At 54.7% G+C, this 20,783-nt stretch overlaps 1 protein-coding gene across 2 annotated transcripts; it reads right to left on the reverse strand.

Moving 5' to 3' along the window:
• Nucleotides 1-734: 734 nt before the first annotated feature.
• Nucleotides 735-16,707, reverse strand: TCEA2 (transcription elongation factor A2). Of its 2 annotated transcripts, XM_032198356.1 has the most exons (10): nt 16,495-16,707; nt 15,114-15,176; nt 14,347-14,452; nt 12,990-13,080; nt 7,024-7,157; nt 5,441-5,497; nt 4,530-4,684; nt 4,118-4,264; nt 1,701-1,772; nt 735-1,054 (listed from the first exon to the last, which is right to left on the reverse strand). In XM_032198356.1, the coding sequence occupies exons 1-10, from the start codon at nt 16,561-16,563 to the stop codon at nt 1,046-1,048; spliced, it is 903 nt and encodes a 300-aa protein (XP_032054247.1). In that variant the 5' UTR covers nt 16,564-16,707; the 3' UTR covers nt 735-1,045. The 2 variants fall into 2 exon arrangements, with proteins under 2 accessions (XP_032054247.1, XP_032054246.1); XM_032198355.1 differs by having other exon boundaries at nt 735-1,772.
• Between the last annotated feature and the right edge of the window lie 4,076 nt (nt 16,708-20,783).

A 20,783-nucleotide genomic window follows, 5' to 3' on the forward strand; every position in this document is an offset into this window, starting at 1 on the left:
TGCTGCAAACGCTCCTGTGCTGCTGAAGTGCAGGGGAGAGCTGCGCAGCGCTCAGAGAGCTTCGTGGGGGTCCCCTGAGCGCTGCACCACCCCGGCCAAAAGCGAGGAAAGAAGAGAAGGGAAGAGGAATTAAACCTCAGACCAAAAAGTATTGTGAGGGGAGAGTTTCCCCAGCAGGTTGTGGTTGCCCCCCACCAACAGCCCCACCCTGCAGGTCCCCGCAGAGCTCTTGGCTGTGAGATCTCCCTTCCATGGAGGGATGGAGCTCTAGGAAATACAAACTTTTGCTGGGCTGAGCACACCTTCCTCCCTTCCCTGCTCCTCTAAACTTCCAACGTGGTTTTTTTTTGGCGGCTGCTGTCCGTGCTTTCAGGCTGCTGCGCTGTGGAGAGCGATGTTCCCAACCTCTGTGCAGCAATCCCATGCCATGGGCGTCGAAAGGGGTGAAATCACAAGGTCTGCATCACCTGGATGCCACCGATACCCAGCAGAGCTCCTCGCTGCCCCAAAAGCTCTGTTCCATCACCTCAGCCGGGTGAGGAAGGCCAGCACTGCCCCCCAGTGCCCCAGGAGCTGGCCCGATGGTTTTATGGGCTGACTGGAAGCACCGAGGGCGCACCCGGGAGCAGCTTCTTGCTTTCTGGTGCTCCGAGCCACGAGCAGCTCCCGGCCCTCCGGCCACCGCCTCCCCGCCACGCTTCCAGGCGCGAAGGCAAAGCGCTGCACCCAGACGGTTGAAATAAAAAAAAGTCAGAAACTGACAAACGTTTAATATTAGTTTTTGAAGAAAACGTGACCGGACTCGCTTAAAGATGAGAAAATAACAGCTAAGTGTGTTTAGTGAGCTGCTCCCGCCACGCCGTCAGCCCACAAGAGCGGCTTTTTTCCAGCACGGCCCGAGCAGAGAGGCGGGCAGGCCTCCCCGCGGCTGCTCGCGGCGCGTGACAATGCAAACTCACTCGGGACACAAAACACAATTGCCGTGGGAGCTGGCGGATGGAGGTTGCGCTCTCGTTTGGCTGCCGCTCGCGGGCCATGGCACATATCAGCAGAACTGCAAGAGAAGGGAGTTTAAACCCTGATTAGAAAGCCTTCACTACCAAGGGGAGGTGCAGGTCATGCTGCCTAGAAGATGGGGATCCGGATGATGGTTCTTGTTTCGGAAGCTGGCAAGGGCTCAGGGGCTGCGCGGAGGCGGCGCTCAGCCCCCTGCAGCAGGGGCTGAACAGAGCTCCCCTTGGAATCTCTCAGCTGCGGCTCTGGCACTTTGTAGCCGTGCCAATTCTGCTCACCATCAACGGGGAGATTTCTGCTCACATCCAAGCTCTGCACACGGTATAAAAGAGCTTTTTTTTTTTTTTTTTTTTTTTTTTAAAAAAAAAAAAATCCCACACGATGTCATCGCCGCCATCTCTTGGGTGGCGGAGGGAGCGAGAAAAGCGCTGTGGAGTTGGTCGTGGCAGCAGCGGGGATGTGAGGAAGGAGATGGGGAAGGTGGACGTGAGACATGGCCCCAGCTGGTCGGCAGAGATGGGATGAACCCAGGAGTTCTTGCCTCTGTGCTGGGAGGAAAGATCGCTCGCTAGAGCCAGGCAGCGTTTGGCAAGCACCTCTGAGGACAGCAGCTAAGCATCTGCAGCATCGCGGGTACGGCTACCCTATCACACCCCTCAGTGCCAGTAATATCCTTGGTGTGCTACCTTCCAGCGATTCCCACACTCGTTGCACACGACGAAGGTGGTCATGGGCTCGTCGGAGCTGCGGGTCTGCACCTGGGGGGGGACACGAGGGAAAGGAGAGCTGAGCACCGCCGGCGGCCTCGGCGCGGGGCTCACAGAGCAGCTCCTCGACGGCCACCGAGGGTTTCTGCCGGCCATCTGGTCGCACCGGCAGAAAGCATCGAGACTCCGAGGCCTGGGAGAGCACAGGGAGCCTCCCTGCGGAACGGATCTGGTTATTGTTTTACACACGAGTTTCCACATGCACACACACGCTCTCCGACCCCGCGGAGGATTCCCAATCCTGCAGCTAAGCCGAGCTCCCCATTCCAGTGGAAACGCCCGGATAAATCACGACCCATTAAGCCAGCGTCAGCCACAGCCGCCTGCCAGCGTGCCCAGGGTACAGCGGGCACAGAGCAGAGCAGTTTCAACGTCTGGTGCTGAAAGGCCACGGGTAGGAACCAGAGAGCTGCCCCACCAGGCACAAAACACACCCACCTACAGCACACAAACTGCTCCCCTGGCCTGGAGCATCCTCAAGGATTTGCAACTGCTGCCAGAGCCCTGCATCTCCCCGAAGAATCACACAACGGAGCAGCTCGGGCTCTGATCTCCCCTCACAGCCACCTTTTCTTTGTGGTTTTGACCAAGGCAGCAGCAAAAAAACGTTCCCACCGGCGTTCAGCAGCAGCTGCTTGAGGAGATTCTTGCCTAAAGACCCCTCGCTGTCTGAGGGACTCGTTTGGGGCAGCGACTTCCCTGCTCAGCCCTGTGCTGCCCATTTTTTGTGGGTGGCTCTGGCAGTACCCACAGCCCCACGCAGGGATGGATGCAGCTGGCTGGGAGGCCGCAAAGCCCTCGGCCCATCAAGCACTCGCTCCACGGGAACACATAAAAAAGCACTCAAAGCCATTCCTCCCGTTTACAGACCCAGTCCCAGGTCCTGGCCTCCCAGAAACAGACTCCGGGTTACCAGGTTCTGCACATTTCTCGTCTGGTTTGTGTTTGAGCCATTAAGGAACTCTGATATTTAACCCAGATGTGGCGGCTGCCTCTGGCTGGCTCGCGCCAGAAACACATGGTTTGCTAAAAACCCGATTTTCATGGCATTTGAGTACCACAAGACACCAGGTCTGCGCTCAAAATCCTGGCGCTCCCTGCGCGAATCAGACAGCAGAGCTATGCCGAGGGTAATTATGGTGATCTACATGTGTAATTACCCAGCGTGCAAGAGCCATAGCATTTGCATGATGCAAACTAAACATGTTTTGCAAGCACGCTGGATGGCTAAATTCTGTAATTCCCACCCGATGTTACTGCCGGGCTCTGGCTGCTTTCACAAATGCCAGTTCACCTACTTGAAATGTAGAACATGTCAGTACCAGCGATTGTTTCTTCTCTGGAAAAACTAATAAAAAAAAAGGCTTTTTGTTTTTTTTTTTCTGATATTTCTGCTGAGAAGATGCCGCCGTGACCTGCCCCAGCTCTGAAAAGTCGGACTCCAGCCCACGACAAGCAGAGCTCGGGGCCCACGAGCTGCTGAGGGGAGCAGCAGAGCTCAGGCAGGGAATTCCTGGGGCACGCTGCGGGCTGCAGGACTGCTGCCGAGCCCGGGGCACACCCTGGCTCTCCTCTGTGTTTGCACATCGCATCCAAGCACGTCAAGGGGCTTGCACGCGCGTTTCGGGCGCGCCCACTCGGCAAAGGCAGTAGCAATCGCGTGGTCGCTGGTGCATTTTTGGGTATCTGCACATTCTGCAGCACTGACTCACAGCAGAGGCACATCTATCTCCAGATGCCTGGCACCAACACGGGAACTAAAACGCGCCGGCAACGCACGAGGCTTCCAGCAGCTGTCCATCGAGGGGAAGGAACTGCCGCTGCCTGCTCACACCACTGCATTTATTCCTTATTGATATTTCACCTGCTTCGTGTTTTAGTTTAAAGGAGTTGGGATCTGTCCAGCTGCAGCTTAGCTACGTTCCTAATTTGTGCTTTTAATACCGTCGCCGTGCCTGCCTCGGTTTCTGCAGCCTCTCTCCTCTACGCTACCCACTCCTTCCTCCTCTGAACCGTCACACCCCCAGCACCTGCTTTCAGCTCTCCCAGGCTGCTCAGCAAGCAGCACATGCTCTTGAAATCTTCTGCACAAATCCCTGCTCTTCCAGATGCAAAACAGCTTTTGTACAAACGAACCAAGAAACTCACACAAGCTCCAACGAAAGGTGTATGCAGAAGCATCAGCGCTGTGTTTTAGAGGGCCCCAAGCATGCAAAAAGCTTCTCTCCACCAGCAGCAAAATTTCTGCCACGCTACGGGGCCTGTCCAGGAGCTGTACGAGCTCAGGACCGTGACAGATCGTGTGCTGGGGAGGCTGGAGGAGCAGGAGGACTCACCTGGGTGTAGGTGCAGTTCTTCTTCTTGCACTTCCCACAGGTGAAGAGGTCGGTCTGCGTCCCTCCTGTCTTGGCCATCTGATGCTCCCGGATCGCTTCTTTCGTCATGGCTTTCCTGATCTCTTTCAGCTCGTTACTGGCCATTTCCTTTCCAAAAAAAAAAAAAGCAATAAAATCACATCTGCCCAGTTTTACCGCCACACCCGCCGCAGGGGAAGGAACCAAGGGGACACAAGGGGCTTACAGATGGCTGTTAAGCCAGAAAGCCTTTCGGTTTTGGTTACTGGCCCGTGTGTAGACCCCTGTGATGAGCTGACATCCCAACAGACTCTCCACGCTGCAATCCCCACGGCTAGCTTCCTCCCCATGCACTGGGGCAACCCCGAAACCAACCCCGCTCGGGTTTCCTCACCTCCGAGGTCATCACCGCAATCTGCTCGGGGGTAATGGCCCCGCACAGCACGTTCTTTTTCAGCTCGGGATTTTTGGAGTCCTTCAGATTGGAGATGCGGCTCCTCACGCGGTTTTTGTACTTCATGTCAGTGTTCTTGATGTCCTGGTATATGCGTACGCGGCAGTCAAGGACTTTCCAGCCAACCCCGAAGCCTCCAAGCACATCCTACACCTACAGGGAGCGTTACTACTGCCAGGACACAGACCACGGTGCTGGAAGCAAAAGGCAGGCTCCGCTCTGGGAAATTCACACTGTGTTTGAGAACAGCCTTAGGTGATCCCGGAGACCAGGGGCTTTGGCACTGTGCTAGAAACAATCTGTATTTTTAGTCACGCTCTGCTTCTTCAACCTGCTCTCCCCCACAGCGAGGCAGGCACAAAATGCTCCAGAGAGAGCCCAGCTGCACCCCACAGCCACCACGCCAAGGCAAGCTCCAAAATTATCCCCATCGACACCCAACTCTACACTTGCTGCTCCGTCTTCCCTGCTTATTTTACCCCCTGTGAGCACACTGCTCTCAAGAGCGAGGCGCAGGACAGATGCTAAGCCTTTGGAAGCAGAGCTGGGAGCAGGAAATAAGGTTTTGACAGGAAGGAGAACTTGGGCCACGCGAGCCCACGATGGTGTGAACAGGAAGGAAATCTCTGTGCCAATCACACCAGCAAGGGCTCTGCCCTGAGCTCCCAGCACTGCTGCTGGCTCCTGAGTGCCCCAGGACACAGCCGAGCTGGAAGCCGACAGCCCCGACAAGCAGAGCTGCGTCAGGACCTTTCCACAAAGCCAGAGCCCCCCGTTTCTCCTCTCAGCTCCTTAAATTCACGGCCTGGAGACACGCAGGCCCTCGAGGAAGCCCAGCACAGCAAGGATATATTCTTCAATCTGGGCTGCTATGTGCTCGCAGTCAGCGCCGATGGCAACGTAGTCGTCTGGAAGGCAAGAAAACAGAAGGTCAGCGCTTTCCAACCAGGCACGGGGTCCCTGGGCTCAGTGTTTGGGAGATACAAAGCCAGATAGCTCGCTGTTCTGATTTACGTGCTCTTTCCATCAAAAGGCATCGTGGCCTTTGCTCTAGGCACTCTCTGACCCTTCTGAAAAGAGCAGGGATGAGAACAAGCAAATCCAGCCAGTTTGTGCCCTCCGCCTCTCCACCAGGACTCCGCAAAGCTAACAAGAACCTGCCCCACAGAAGTTTTCCCATATCCCATGTGTTTTCTTCCCATATCCCACGTGTTTTTTCCCCATATCCAATGTGTTTTTGCCACAGTTGCAATCAACCAGGAAGGAATTGATTCTCACCAGATGTTGGTGTCAACCAGAAGTGGCTCTGCTCAGACCAGATCTGACAGAGCCTGAGGACAGGCGGCATCGAAACCAAGCCTTCGTTTTTGCTCTCAGCTCAGGGTTCCACCTGCCTTTTTCTTTCCCGTGCTGCTTCTTGCCAATTAAACAGCAGCAGAGTGCAAAAACCTGTTCTGAGCTGGGACACTGGGTATGGCAACCACCACCACAAAGCAGAGGAAAGCGGCGCAGAACCGGGCTGAGCTCAGCAGCAGATTTGAGGGGACTAATTCCCAGGCTTCCTACGGAAAGGGTTTTTCTAGGAGTTGCACAGAGCACTTAATGCAGCACACACACACACACACACAGAGCAAGGCTAGAAAGAACGACTCTGTGACCTTCTCCATCTGCTGCCTCCGTTCCTTGGCTTCAAATTAAACTCTGCAGTGCTTGGGCAGATCCCCCCTTTTCCAAGAGGACCTGCAACTTGGACTCAAGCACGTGTTCGGCTCGAGGTGCTCAAAATCAGCCTGCCGGAGACGCTGAGCACCTGCAGCTGCCTTTGTTTTAGGTGGCACGGCACGAGTGCAAGCAGAACCCAGATCCGCAGAGGACCCCGGTGTTTAAGCAGCTCCAGCCTGCGTGGGCAGGGGGGATCTGAGTGCAGGAGGGGGCTGGCACGAGCACCGTTACCGACAAATCCCACACAGCGAGTTACGGCTTCGCTCTGTGCCCCTGGGGTGAGCAGAGATGCCAGCTTCGCTCTACAGCAACCAGGCAAGACTGAGACCTGGAAAGGGAAGCAAATACCTGCACACCTGGAGACCAAACTGCTGGCCAGACCCGCCCAGGCTGTGGAACAGAAGACCAAACGTGACCCCGTGTTCTTAATTACCGTGCTAATTAGTTACCAGGTCCGTATCCGTGTATCTATAGGTGCTGCGGTGCCAGCCAGCCTGACAAAAGGGTGATGAGGGGGGGGCTAAACCGAGCTGATAGCAATAATCCTTCCACAAGGCAGCTCCAGAAGAGCCTAGCTAAGAGGTGCCGAACTTGGCACTGACCCTAAGTGCAGAGGATTCTGGCAGAACGCACCAGGAGCTGTGAAACATTTTAAATATTTTAAATATTTTGAATATTTGAGGCAACCAGGGGGGTTTCCCCCAGCACTCACCGTCAGCCTGTAGAGCCGTTGTCAGCATCTCCCTGCATTTGTTGCGGACAGCATCGCAGGTGACGGGCGCCGGAGGGAAGGTGGTGATTTTGGGAGTGGTCGGGGTCTTCGGAGGCTCCTGCCTTTTGTTGGAGCTAAAAGAGAAACTTCAGCGGTCAGAATGCCCCAGCTCGGGTCGCCGAGGGCAGAGGAGGGATCAGCGGGCACGTGGCCAAGCATCCTGTTAATTACAACCCAAAACCAGAGGAAAACAGTGCAGGTGAGTGCCCCAAACCAGCAAGGCGGTGCCATCGAAGCAGATTCCAGCTCTCCTGTGGGATCTGCTGGCTGCAACTGGAGCTTTAATCCACGAAGCAGGCCTGCGAACCAATTCCTGTTACTGAACAGCGAGCACATCTGCCAGAGCACTGGACATCAAGGGAAAACGTTAAGAAGCCATTGAACACCATCAGGAAATCAATCAAACGTGCTCAGGACTCCTGAGAGCATCGCACACCCTCTGTCAGCCCGCAGCACCCAGCTCACGGTGCTGGATTCCTCTCTTACTTTGCAGGACCCCATCCTTAAATGCTTCCAGCAGAAAGCAAGCAGAAGCCACCCTAAGGTTCATCTCAGCAGGTGCCAGAATTGGTTCCTCGTCTCACACCCTTCGCTGTTGATGTCAGCAGCAGGAAGAGGAGAACAAACCCCCCTTGGTGCTCTCTAACCACCGAGAAGGGCAGCGTGCAGAAATCAGAGAAGCCTCCCCAGCACAAGGGGCTTCTGTGCAAAGGGAAACGAAGCTAATGGCTTTTTTCCTTGCAAAAAAAGAACTTCATTTTCTGCCTGCAAGCACTCGTAGGCACAGGCAGGGGAACGCAAACATCGCCTGCTGTGACCACATCGCTCGGGTCACCTGCCAGGAGAGACAGAGGGCACAGAGCCACCGCCTGATGCAGCAGGTTGATGAGGCACGGGCCCAGCTCGGGATGCCAGAGGGGTAATTTCACCCCGCAGCTCAGCCTGGTGAATACCCACGATGCTGAAACATCCTGCCCGTAAAAGCCTAACATCTGCACGTCGGGTTAGTCAGCCCTGCAACTGCTGCAGATAAATAAAAAAAAAAAAATCTGGGCTGTTATGATTCCCAGATGATTTTATAGAGCTTTCCTCCCCCCCCAGCCCTAAATCTAGGCAGTAGAACAGCCAATTTTTCAGCTGAGATTGCTCTGACTTTGGTGTTTGGGCCATAAAATGCAGGTTATTTATTGCCAACGTCTGGGTAACATCAGCGCAGCAAGAGACAAACAGGGGGAAGAAGAAAGAAGCCCTGATATTTCTCTCACCCATGCCACAGGGGCAACATCTCCTTAGGACACAAGTGGCTGTAGAGCTGCTGTGAAGCTGGGGCACTGCCTCCAGCTCTTTGCCATCAAAAATCAATCTCTCGTGAGCAGGGACTTCCAGTGGGGAAGTCCCAGAAGGGATCAGCTAGCCCGCAGCACAGCAGTGCTAAGCTGGAAGCCTTCTGAACGTGCAGGTGGACAAAGTGAGCCAGACAACCTCAGGGACAGCCCCGGAGCTCCTGCTGCTGCCAAGCTCAAATCCAGGCTGGCTCGGGGTGCCACAAAGCCCTCAGATCATCGTTAGCACTGCTGGATTTTCACAGCTCCAAACCTCGTCGGGCTCTTTGCAGAAGCGTTCAGCAGAGCACCTTCAGCAAATTGCTCGGGTCAGACCACAGCTAGAGGATTAACTTCTTGCTCAGATGAAATAGAAAGGCTCCAAGGGAAGGTAACCCAGCACCTGAAGACTTGTTGCCATCCAGTTTTACTGGTCAGCCCTGCGTGAGGCTGTTACACGGATTTACTCAGGTGTCCAAACAGCTAAAAACATTCAGTAGGATTTACATCACGCGCATTACAAGAAAGTAAACTTAGCCTGCAAGTAATCAATTAGATGCTGATCTCATCTGGATCGGACAAATTGCTGCCAGGGACGTTTGTGCCTAGGGAACTACGCACAGCTCAGGGCTGGTGGTGGTGCACACGGGGTGAACGCAGCAAATCCCACCCAAATCAGGAAGAGTCATCTGAAAACCCTGGCTGATCTCCTACAAAAGAGTTGGGAAAAATGAAACTTCCCGAGGGCAAAGGCAAAAAGCCTAGAAAACACCTACAACAAAAGGAGGCGCTGAAAGGATTGGAGTGGTTTACAGCAGGGAAGACTCGGAGGAGACAAGTGCTGAAATAGTTGAAGGCTTGTTACAAAGGAGGAGTGCAGGGAAAACCCTCTGCATCCGTAAAAAGTTAACAAGCAGCAAAGGTCTTCAGCAAGACAGGTTTTGATCAAGAGGAAGTTTCAAACTGTAAAGGTGAGTTATGAATTAGAAGAGACTGCCAAAGGCAACTCTGGAAACACCTTACCCTGATGGTTTTTTGGGACTGGCAATAAAACAGCTTAGAAAAAGGCCTGCTGGGAGCAGCTTGGGCAGAGAGCGTGTTGTCCTAGGAAGGGGTGAAGAAACTTCCCTGAGAGCTCTTCCAGCTTTAAATTTGTCCCTTTCTCCAGGCAGAGCCACAAAGGTTTCCCGGAGTAAAATACTGGTGTCAACTCTTGGAAGTGTCAGAAGTAATATGGGGTGAAGGTCAATGAATGTTTAAAAAAAGCAGCACTACCCAGCCAGCACTCTGACATGCAGGAAAATAAAGCCAGGACTCTAACTTTCAACGCTTATAGTCAGGTTTTTAAACCACTGTTTCCACACCTGACTTTCAGGAAGGTTCCATCTGCAACTGCTGTTGACTTAAATATCCCTAAAATTGATATCTCTTAAAATTGACATCTCTTAAAATTGACTTAAATCGATTCCATGTTGATTTAAATATTAAATGGTTATTCCCTGGAGGAGGAAAAAGAAAAAAAAAAAGCCAGAGCAGTTGCGTGGTTATTCCACTTCTGTTAGCTGATGAGTAAAGTAATTTGCCTCCGTGCCCCTACGTGCCCCGAGATGACAACTGATCACTCATGAATTAGATGAAAGACTCCTGAGACATTCCAACAGCTGTACTGAAAGTTATTTATTAAGTTTCAGAAGTTGGTTTATTATTAGCATCGTTGGGAAATAGACCTCAAACGCACCTAAGAAGACTTATTTCAGGAAATCCTTGTGGTTCACACTGTTCCTGTTCGACAAGAGAAGGAGCTTGTAAATCTATCCAGACAACAAAAGATCACACACACACACACAAAAAAAAAATAAATAAATAAAAATAAAAATGCTGGAACAAAATGGTGGCAGAGCGAGAGCCACGGGCTACAAACAGAACTCAGGGCTGCGCTGGAAGAAAATCTCACCGAAGAGCCGAATTCAGGCCACGGATCCAAAACCGCCTAATAAAATCTTCAGAGAACATTGGAAAAGGGAAAATTCCTGCTGTCAGGCACGGAGACATCAGACACGGCCCATTAAAACGGGCTGCGCTAATGGTCTAACTACTGGAGCCCCACGGGGCACGCTTTGGATTGCACTGATGCAGCAGATAACCTCACAGGTGCCAGTTCGGAGCCTTCAGGTCTAGCTCTAGAGGGATTCCTGCATCTGTGCTCCAGAAAGCAAAGAGAAATTTCAGGCCAGGAACTAGTCGAGTTTTAACTCCCTGACAGATTGGGAAGGCTCAGCCAAAATCTCTCAGACTCAGTGGCTGTAGGATCTGGATGCCAACTGATTTCGCTGGTGGCTCGATGGCAGCCTCAGCTGAAGCAGCGAGCATCCCCCGAGCAGCTGCTCAGAGCCTCCCCTTCACAACCCAAAGCCAAAAAGCTTTGCTGCTAATGTATTTTTTTTTTCAAGGCAGATTAGCAGCTCGTTCTGCAGCGCTGGAGGATAACCGCTTCGGGCTGCGAGGAGAGCCTGGCTCAGCCTAGCAGCAGAACGAGCCCCTTCTGCTGGATCCGTCCTGAAGTCACCCCCATGGCTGCTGTTTATCCTTCACGACCAGGGGGATGCTCTCAAACTCAGAAGATGCTGGAGGGATGAATACGTGGAAAGCATCAAGGAAAAATCTGTAGTAGCTGCAGCACACCCTCAAGGCACAGCAGAAGAGTAGCACAAGCCAGAAAGCTCATTGCTTCCACCCCACAGCCCCCATGCTGTCTGCCTAAGAAAAGAGTGGGGTTTTTTGTCTCTCTGCCTACAGCCACGGCCCCGTTGAGGAAAATTACTTCAGGCCTCCTCGCAGACCCCCCTCGTTTTGCTCGTGATGTGGCTGCTGCCACTGCACCCAGGGGATGCACCACGCTTCCTTCCCTCCCGGCTCCGCACTCCCCAGGGTCAGTCCTGCAGAGGTTCAATCAGGAGCTTCCCTTTCCCTTTGAAGTGCAGCGCAGCTTCCTGGCTCCAGCACTATCAGCCAGATTTGTAATGCTTGCCCTTTCCTTTCCCCCTCACGAGTGCTTCCACGCCAGCTTCTGGCCTCAGGCTGGAGGGAAAGCTGCTCCTCTTACCAGTAAGGACAGCTCGGAGGCTCTCACCCCAGCATCTGACTCGGTTTTCACCCTCCTTAGTCACACAACGAATCTTTCCTGCCTGCAGCCTGGGGAAGGGAGCACTAGGCTGCAATTTCATGGGATATAAGGATCATCAAGAGAAGGTATTTGCATCACAAAGCTCAGACTAATTAGCTTACAAAGCATCCCCTTCTCAGCTATCACCAGCTGCTTTGTGGCCTCCAAGCTTTGAGTCCTGGATAAGAGGAAACAACAGGATGAGAGGAAACAGCATCTCAGAAATCCCATCCCACTGCTCTTACATCAGTCCTGCCACTGGATGCGTTATCCCACAGATCTATCCTGCTCCCATGCTGCACCACATCATTACAAGGCTCAGCTCTTCCAGCTGTGAAGTCTCCTTCATTAAATCTCTCGTGGCAACACCTCACGATTCCCTTTCCACATTTTACAGAGGTGAAATAGCTAAAGATGCACCTAAATTTAAATAAAAAGTTTCATAGCTCAGCAGCAGTAGCTTTCTCCGTCACCTGCCCCGTGCAGAGCTGTGAAGGGTGAGAAGGCTCACACCAAAACAAGCCTTGGGAGATGTGAGCGAAAAAGCAAAGGAGAATCGAAGCACAAAGTGGCAAGAAAGCGACCAGCAGGGGACAGGCTGAGGACATGGAAGTCTGCAAACCAGAAAGGAAATCCTTAATACCCGAAATCTTCTGACAAACTCATAAAGCTAGCTAAATATTCAAGTGCCAAACCTACAAAGGACCCACCCTCCTGGGATCTGAGGCTGAGGGAAGCCTCTTGCCTCTAGAAGAGGTCCAAGACAAAGATTTAAATCACATTTTGCCCTCTCCCCTTTGATCCCACTGCCTCCACTCAAGAGCTTAGCACGTACAGGACGGTGGAAAGAGGATGCAACACTCAAGGCATGGCAAGGAACAAGCATGCAGCAGACCTGCTAGAGGGGTGGACACCAGTCCAGAGTGAAAAGAGGACTTCTGCTGGGACTCGCTGAGGAGAGGACAGAGAAATGGAAGTTTGACACTAGCGATGCATGAGTCAATGCCATCCATCACGCGACATTGCAAAGGCCAAAAATAATCTTCATTCTGAAGGGCTCAAAGTTAGAAACAGGCAAAAAAATATATAAAAATGCAACAAAAAAAATGTTTTATTAATAAAAAGATTAACACAAAACAATAGAAAAACAAAACAAAACAAAAAGTCATGAATAAAAGCAAAAAAAATCACCAAAGCCACCATCTTTTCTGATGTTTATTTCTGCATTACAGCTCAGTTTATTACGAACACCATGCAGCTCACCCCTGAAGCAGCCTAGACTCCTGGTGCTTCTGACCAGGAATTTGAGTACACAACCCCCCCAGCTCAGACACTTAAAAGTTTTTAAAAATTAACGTAAGATGGCAGCAGTAAATTCAGGTTAGGTAACAGTATCATCTTTGGCTAAAAGGAAGCTTTACCTTTGGTCTTTTGAATTACCAGTGTCCTTTGAGGAAGAAGTTGGCAAGGACAGGTTTTTCTTTTTCTCCTCACTTTTCTCCTCAGAAGCATCTACGTTCAAAAGAAAGAGAAAGCAAGCTCAGATCCTGAAGAGTTCAGAACTGTTTTTTTATCCCACAACCCTGCATGCACTAAACAGTGTCTTAAAACCACAGATTTGGCCTAAGGTAAATTATTAATCTACAAAAAGAATCAGGAGAAGGCCTTCAGGGCCTCCCATGCTTTCTGACAGACCTTTTACTTGCCCCTAAGTAGAAACTAAATCAAATAAAAGCTTTCCCCATCAAACCAGAGAGCGGCGAGCAATCACCTTCCCTCCTTAGGAGATAAGCTTCCTCACAAGACAGGCCTCATCACAAAAGTTCCTTTCAGAGCCCCTGGCTGCCGAGCACAAATTGGATCAAGTTCTGTAAAGCGTCACGAAACGCAGTGCTTCAAGCCAGCACCATCTGAAGGGCCAGTAAGGGCTGCTCCTTCTGGGAATACAATTTCTTGCATGTCTCAAGCTGCCAATAGAAATGGGGAGCCCTGGGTGCAGATACATTGCACTCAGCCTCAAACATTTCATCCTGGGTCTTTGTTACACGCAGCTGCCCAAGCAGTCAGCGTGAAGAGCAGCTGAATTTCACGTGGGGGCAACTTGCCACTGGCACAGACTGGAAGATACGTGTGCAGGACACACGTATGGCTGTGCTTCCAGACTGCCAATGCCTCACTCTTTTATCACAAATGTAACCACAAAGACAAGAATTGTAAGCCCGATATCGCTGATTTTGACATTTGGTGCTGTATCAGCACAAGATTACTCAGAGAGAGTTACAAGCTTCTGTTTACTGGTGTCAATCACCACAAAAGCCTCCTCAGCAGAGCGCAGGCAACGTGAATGTGTCTGCAAGTTGTAAAACTAAGGCCCTTCTCCAACTCATCACCCAAAACGCATTCCAGCTTCTCCCTTCCTAAGCTGATGCACACGGTGACAGTGCACGCTGCGTTAATACCACGTAGCACACAAGTGGGGGTGGAGGGTGCAGAGTACGGGTATTGTTTCTACAATTAATGCTACTAATTATTCTATGATCAGGTACACGTTAAGAGTAGCCCTAAGCTTTCAATGCTCTGTCCAGGAAAAGCTAGCCATTGGGTTGGCAACAGGAATTCAATCTCGAGGAATCCCTGGTTGTAGCTGAAACTCAAGAGACAGTGCAATTTCACAGGCTGATTTGCTAGAATGTTCTATGCAGATCAATCCCTAAGCTCTCCTGAGAAACCCAGCACCTCTGCAAGTTGAGTGTGACAGGAACACGATGATTTCCTTACCTAGAAGTTTTTTCCAAGACTTGATGAGCGATTTGGCAAGCGCTATCACTTCTTCATCTGTGCTCTGCTTTCTCAGTGCGTTTACTGACATGCCGATGCGGGTGGACTGCAAGTGAACACTCACATGAATCATTCCAGAACAGATTCGTTACTTGTTACTAACTGGAATCAGAAATAACCACAACACAGGCAAAGCAACGACCGAGATATGCAGCATCCGAGCACTTCCAGAGTGATTAGATCCTTCCAGCTCTGGAAGAAGAAGATGACTGACTCTGCCTTGCTAAAACTGATCCCAAACGAGGCATGCCATCACCCACAGACACCTCCTCCACACACCTGGAAGTAACACTCTAGTTTAGACTGAAAAAATCCCAGATTCCTATCTTAATCTCCGAATTGTTATTCTCCTCATGCCTCCCCAGCGTCCTGGATATCACATCACCATCACAAAGACTTCAAGAACGTCCCCCGACTGCCCTTTGTGTTTGTTACTTTAATCTGGTCTTCCCTTTTGGAGATCCCTGGAAGGATTTGAGCAGATATCCACAAATCCGATCAACTGCACACAAATTTCAGGCAGCACGTTGTGGCCCAAAGCTATTTAACTGCCAGCCCAAAGCGCAGGTTCTGTACTATTTCTAGATGTAATGCTTATTTTGATGCTTTGAGAGAGGCAAAGAGCCAGGGGTCATCTATTAAGCCCACATAAACAGCATGCTGTGCTCGTCCAGACTTCAGCTTTGTACCCTAACCGTGCAACTCACCTGCAGCAAGTCCAAAGTCATGGGCATGCCTTTCAGCTCTTTCAGTAAATCCATTGCACCATCCTGGAGAGGAAAAGAGATACCGAGAGTGAGTGCCTCAGCCTTTCATTAAGAAATTTAACACGATGGGAATAAATTCAGGAAGGTGAAATCAAAGCAAAACCAGAAAACCTTCCTTAAGATGTCTTCAAGACTACTGAGCATCAGGCCATTACCTCTATGTGACAAGTTTGTTTTCTTTAACACCTGAAAAATACACTCTGAATTGGAGCTTTACCACACGAGGAAGCCTCGCAGCAGCTCTGCCTCCAGGAACCCAGATGCAGAACGTATCCAACTGGGCAACCTGTGGGTCCCTAAAATCGGTACTCAGAGACCAACAGCAGCAAATGGGGGGTCCGCACAAAAACTAGAGCAACAAGCGGGTTCTCCAGGCAACCGTCCTTTCCTATTCCAGTGACAGCACCAAAAACCATCCGTGGACGGGAGCAGACAGCACAGGCTGCTCCTGAGGGTGATGATCTGGGGGTGGGTGAGACCTGGGGGTGCAACGTGGGGCAGGGGGGATCCCACAGCCCCCTATGAGGGAGCCCAACCCCAGCAGGAGGCAGCAAACAGCACGGTGGCAGAGATGGGGGTGAGGGGGGCACCCCCTGCAGCCAGTTTGGGGAGGGGGAACCCAACGGTAATGGGGTAACGGGGGGGGGGTCTGTGCCCCTACGGTACTGGGGTAACAGGGGGGGGGCTCCACCCCTACAGTAATGGGGTAACGGGGGTCTCCTGCACCCCCACAGTAATGGGGTAACAGGGGAGGGTCTGAGTCCCTATGGTAATAGGGTAGCAAGGGGGGGGGGTCTGCATCCCTATGGTAATGGGGGGGGTCCTGCACCCCCAGGGTACTGGTGTGGGGTCTGTGTCCTAGGGTAATGGGGTAACTGGGGGGGATCTGCACCCCTGGGGTAATGGGGGGGGGGGGGGGTCTGTGCCCCCAGGGTAATGGGGTAACAGGGGGGTCCTGTGCCCCCACAGCAATGGGGTAACGGGGTGGAGGGGGGTCTGTGTCCCCAGGGTAAAGGGGTAACGGGGGGGTTCTGCACCCCAACGGTAATGGGGGGGGGGGTCTGTGTCCCCACAGTAATGGGATAATATGGGGGAGGGGTGTCTGTGCCCCCCCCCACCATCACCCCAGCGAGGGCCCCCAAAACCCAGCGGGGGCGTGGCCGTTGGGGCCGGGGGGCTGCCCTGAGGCAGACAACGGGGACGGGGACGGCTGCCGGCCCCTCAGGACAGCCGCCCCCCGCCCCAAAACCCGCACAGGCCCCGGGTGGGGGGAGAAGGGAAGAGGCTGAGGCGAGGCTCGGGGCCAGCCGCCGCCACTCACCGCGCTCTTCTTGGCCACCATCTTGTCCAGCCGCCGGGCGATCCTCACGATCTCCTCCTCCCCTCCCATCGCTCCACAGCGGCCGGGACCGGGAGGGGGGGGGGGACAGGGACCGGGGATGAGGTGGGGGGGGGGGGGGGGGGGGGGAGGCTGGAGGCGGCGGCGGAGCCCCTCTGCCCACCTCAGCCCCGGTACCGCAGTGTGGAGCGAGCGGGCGGCGCGCGGGGCACGCCGGGATTTGTAGTCCCGGAGGCTGCCGCCCCGCCTCTTCGCCCGCTTGCGGCTGTGTGCGTGAGGACTACAGCTCCCAGCATGCCCCCACTCAAAGCAGGGAGGTGGGCGCGGGGCGCGCTGGGAGTTGTAGTCCTCCCCGCTTCCGCGGGCTGAGGAAGGCCCCATGGGGGGGGAGCCTCGCGGTGTCTCCCCCGCCGCCATTTCAGGGCTGAGCGGGCGAACGGGGACCGAGCGCGTTTGGCTCGGGGCTGTGGCGGCCGCTTGGCCTGGCTCGGGTGTGAACCCGGCCCTCAGGAGCCCCTTGGGGCTGTGGCAACAGTTCCACCACGTCCTACACCTCCTACACCTCCTACACCCCCATCACCTCCATCACCTCCATCACCCCCATCACCTCCATCACCCCCTCCACCACCACACCGACGCCCTCAGGGCCGTGTAACCCCCACCCCGTGGTTAAAAGCAGACATTTTGGGGGCTTCAGGGCACAACACGACCCCGGGGGGGGTCCGTGGATGGGCTCCGGAGCCCCCCTGTAGGTGGCACTCGCACGCTGCGCAGCGCCCGGGTGTGGAGCCGGCTCCTGGGGCTGGCAGAAAGTTGTCGCTGTCCCCAGGAGGCTCCCGGCAGGAGGAGAAGTTCCTTGGCCTCCTCCACAGCCGGGAAAAGGGGTTTGGAGATGGGGCAAGGGGAAAGGAAAGAGCCCCAGGCAGCGCTGGGTGCTGCCCGCTGCTGGTCAATGGGTGCTGGGTGCTGCCCCAGCGGGCTGGGATGGGCTGAAGGAGCAGGTATTTGTTCCCCAGGGGGTATAAACTGCAGGATTAGCTGCTGGGAACCAGGAATCCCTGAGCTCAGCCCCACAGAATCACAAAATCACAAAATCACAGGTCACAGAATCACAAAATCTCAGAATCGTCTAGGTGGGAAGAGCCCTCCAAGGTCACCCAGCCCAACCTCTGCCCTGCCACTAACCAGTCCTCCACTAAACCTCTACAGCTCGACATTTAAACTTCTTTTAAAAACCTCCAGGGATGGGGACTCAGCCGCTTCCCTGAGCCCTGCAAGTCCCGGAGTTTAGGGCATTACACCGAGGCAGGGAGCACTGAACAGCCTGGTGCTAAAACTGCTGGGTGGCTGTGCCCCAAATCTGCCTTTTCGGTACCCAAAGCCGCTGCTTACGCTGCTCTTTACAGCAGCTCCCGCTGAGTTGGACAAATGTCTGGGATCCCCTGGAGCAAGAGCTGCTCCCCAGATGTGCGAGACAAACGTTCAGCTTCATCCACAAAGCAGCAGTGGTGGCCCCGGACCAAACCTGAGCTACTCAGGGCCCTCTCCCTGGCGTGACGCTTGGCGCTACCTTGAAACTTCTTGGCTTGGCCCCATGTTTGCAGACGCGCTCCAACCCACAGTCTGGAGCCTTCGCAGCGTCTGGAAAGCCTCCATCCCTTGGCAGGGTCTGGCCAGGGAGCGAGGGGATGCCATTTTGGAGAGGCCCAGCTCTGCTCGGGAGGAGGAGGAGGCGAGGGGACCTTTTTGGAGGTCCCTGGGAGCGGGCGGCCGCCTGTCCCCTGTGTGGGGTCGGGTCACGCCGGTCCTTGGCGTCAGCGGAGCGTTGGAGAGGCACTGCTGCCACTGTAAATGTGGTTTGTATCACTGCGAGGCGAACATGGTTCCCGACCACAAATATGGCCCGGGACGTGTCTCGGATTCCAGAGCGCTCAGTCACACCGAGCGCCATCGCCCTGGCGCTTCTCGCCTCGGAGCGAGAAGCCCGTCACCCTGCTGGAGCCCACCACCGGCAAACACCGGCCTCCCACCGGCCTCCCAGCACGGTGGCCATCCTCAGCGAGCCTCCACAGCTTCCCGATGGCAATGGGACCCGGAGGGATGTGACTGCACGAAATGCTCGCACACGGGTGGCCCCGTCCGCTGCCCGCCGAGCTGGAGAGCAAAACGCACGCGTGGAGGGCACGGATCAGCTCCACAGCCGAGCCTTGACCCTTCCACCCTCTTCTTTTTCTCTCCCCAAGGGTTAACAGGACAGGCGTTAGCGGCGCGGGGAGGGTTTCTGGCTGACCTTGGCTGGGAAGCAGCGCGGCGTCGCTCAGCCCAGCCCTCCCCGAGCGCGAGCCGGTGGCCGGAGCGCTCCCCGAGCCTGGGTGGAGGTAGATGCAGAGGAAACTCCACCTCCGCGGGAGCCAACCTGCTATTGCAGGAATTCCCAGAGAAATTCCCGCTTCGGGCCGATCTGTCAGCGGAGCCGTGAACTTTCCTTTACCCCTTGTGAAAGCAGCGACTTCAATGCGCTAAAAACGGAGCAGGGGCGAGCCCGGCGCTGGAGCCCGGCTCGGGGGAAAAAGGCTGGGAGGGGGCTCGAGCTGACCCCTGCACGCCTGGGGGGCCCCCGGAGAGTCTCCACGTGTGGTTCCTTGCTTGCAGGCTCCCGGAGGAGGAATTTGCTGTGAAAAAAAAAGCAAACCCTGCGGTACCTCGCCTGGTTTTGCCACCGGGTTACAGCATTTCCCGAGTGGCTCTCAGCAGATTTGGGACCTGGCGGGTGGCTCGGGTAGCTCGGGTCACTCATTTGGAGGTCAGCTGCCCCAAAATCGCCTTTTCTCTTGCTCCTGACCACGGTGGCCCCATCTGGTTAAAGCCCACAGAGACTCAGCCTGGTGCATTTTTGGAGGTGCAGATGAGCCCCTCCTGGGCCCAGCCTTGCCCCCCTGCCCCTACAAACCCCACAGGGAAGCTCTGACCCCAAACATCCCTTCTTTCAGGTGTGCCCAGCTCTGTGGGATCTCGGCCTTGGGGTCACAGCCACCCAGCGAGGAGCTGTTAGACCCCAAATCCTCACCCAGCACCGTGAGCACCAGCAGGGAGATGGAAACAGCTGCTGGAGGCTTTACCAACGCAGCAGCAATTTGGGGAATGCGCCCTGCAGAGAGCAGCTCTGTGATTCCTCCCCGAGCCCAGGGCAGCTCACATTTGGGAGAGGAAGAGGAGAGAGGTGGAGGAAGCAGTCCCTTAGACATGAGATCGTTGCAACCCCAAACTAGAGGCAGGGATCTTGCCTTTTGCCCCCCTCCTTGCTGCGGATGTCTAGCCCTGCTGCTAGGGACATCTGACCCTGGAGACCGAAATTCTCCATCCAAACACTTCAGAAAACCGGAGAATTTGGCCCAACTTCCATTTCTGCCATGCAGAATCTCCTGAATTCTCCTCTGGGGAGCCAAGGGATTTCTCCACACCTCGTCTGGTGGCACAGGCCCTCCATCAGCACAGCCCCACCAGAGGCTCCGTGCCCTCGTCTCCCACCCACATCTCTCCTGGGGCTGCCGGTGAGCAGCCCGTGCCCTGTGGCTCTGCCATCGGCACCTCCCGGCGTGCACGAGGGCTTGCTGCAGGATTTGGGCAGCAGCCGAGGAGGGGACACACGGCCAGGACCACCCCGCGTGGCAGCCCAGCCTCTGCCCCGCCGTGAAACGGGGAGCGTGGAAGGGGGGACACGGAGGAGCTGAGGGCTCCCCCGGGCCCTACTCATGGCCGGTGTGCAAGCGTGCGAGCGTTTGCAAGCCCTCGGGGGCTCCTTTCTCTCCCCGTCTCTCTGTCTGCTTGCAGTCGCCTCCATAAAACATCGGAAGTTGGAGCCATTCATTGGGCTATTTGTGGCTCGCTCCCCACGCCCCGGCTCCCTCCCCTGCCCCCTGCAGCCTCTCCGGCTCGCTGCTCGCCCAGCATCCTTGACCCCGAGGAGTCTGGTGTGTTTGCACTTCCCTTTTGGCCCACGGAAAGCACCACTCTGAACGGGCGCCTTGATAAGTCCGCTGTGGGAAGGCAGGGGCTCCTGGGCTCTCACACAGGGCTTTCCCATGCCGCGTTTCCTATATTGTCCCCGCTCGCCAGCGCGAGCTCCGGACCGGGGCGGTGGGGAAGCTCTCCGGGTGGCGGTGCCCCTCCACGGCACCGGGTCTGCCCTTCCTCGGGCTCTCGTGGCTCGCTCTGCACCAAAAAAACGTGGTGCGTGGAGGAAGGCCTTCTCCTGACGAGGAGGAGGAGGA

The sequence above is a fragment of the Aythya fuligula genome, chromosome 16 (assembly GCF_009819795.1).
Source record: "Aythya fuligula isolate bAytFul2 chromosome 16, bAytFul2.pri, whole genome shotgun sequence".
In the NCBI taxonomy this organism is placed as follows: Eukaryota; Metazoa; Chordata; class Aves; order Anseriformes; family Anatidae; genus Aythya; species Aythya fuligula.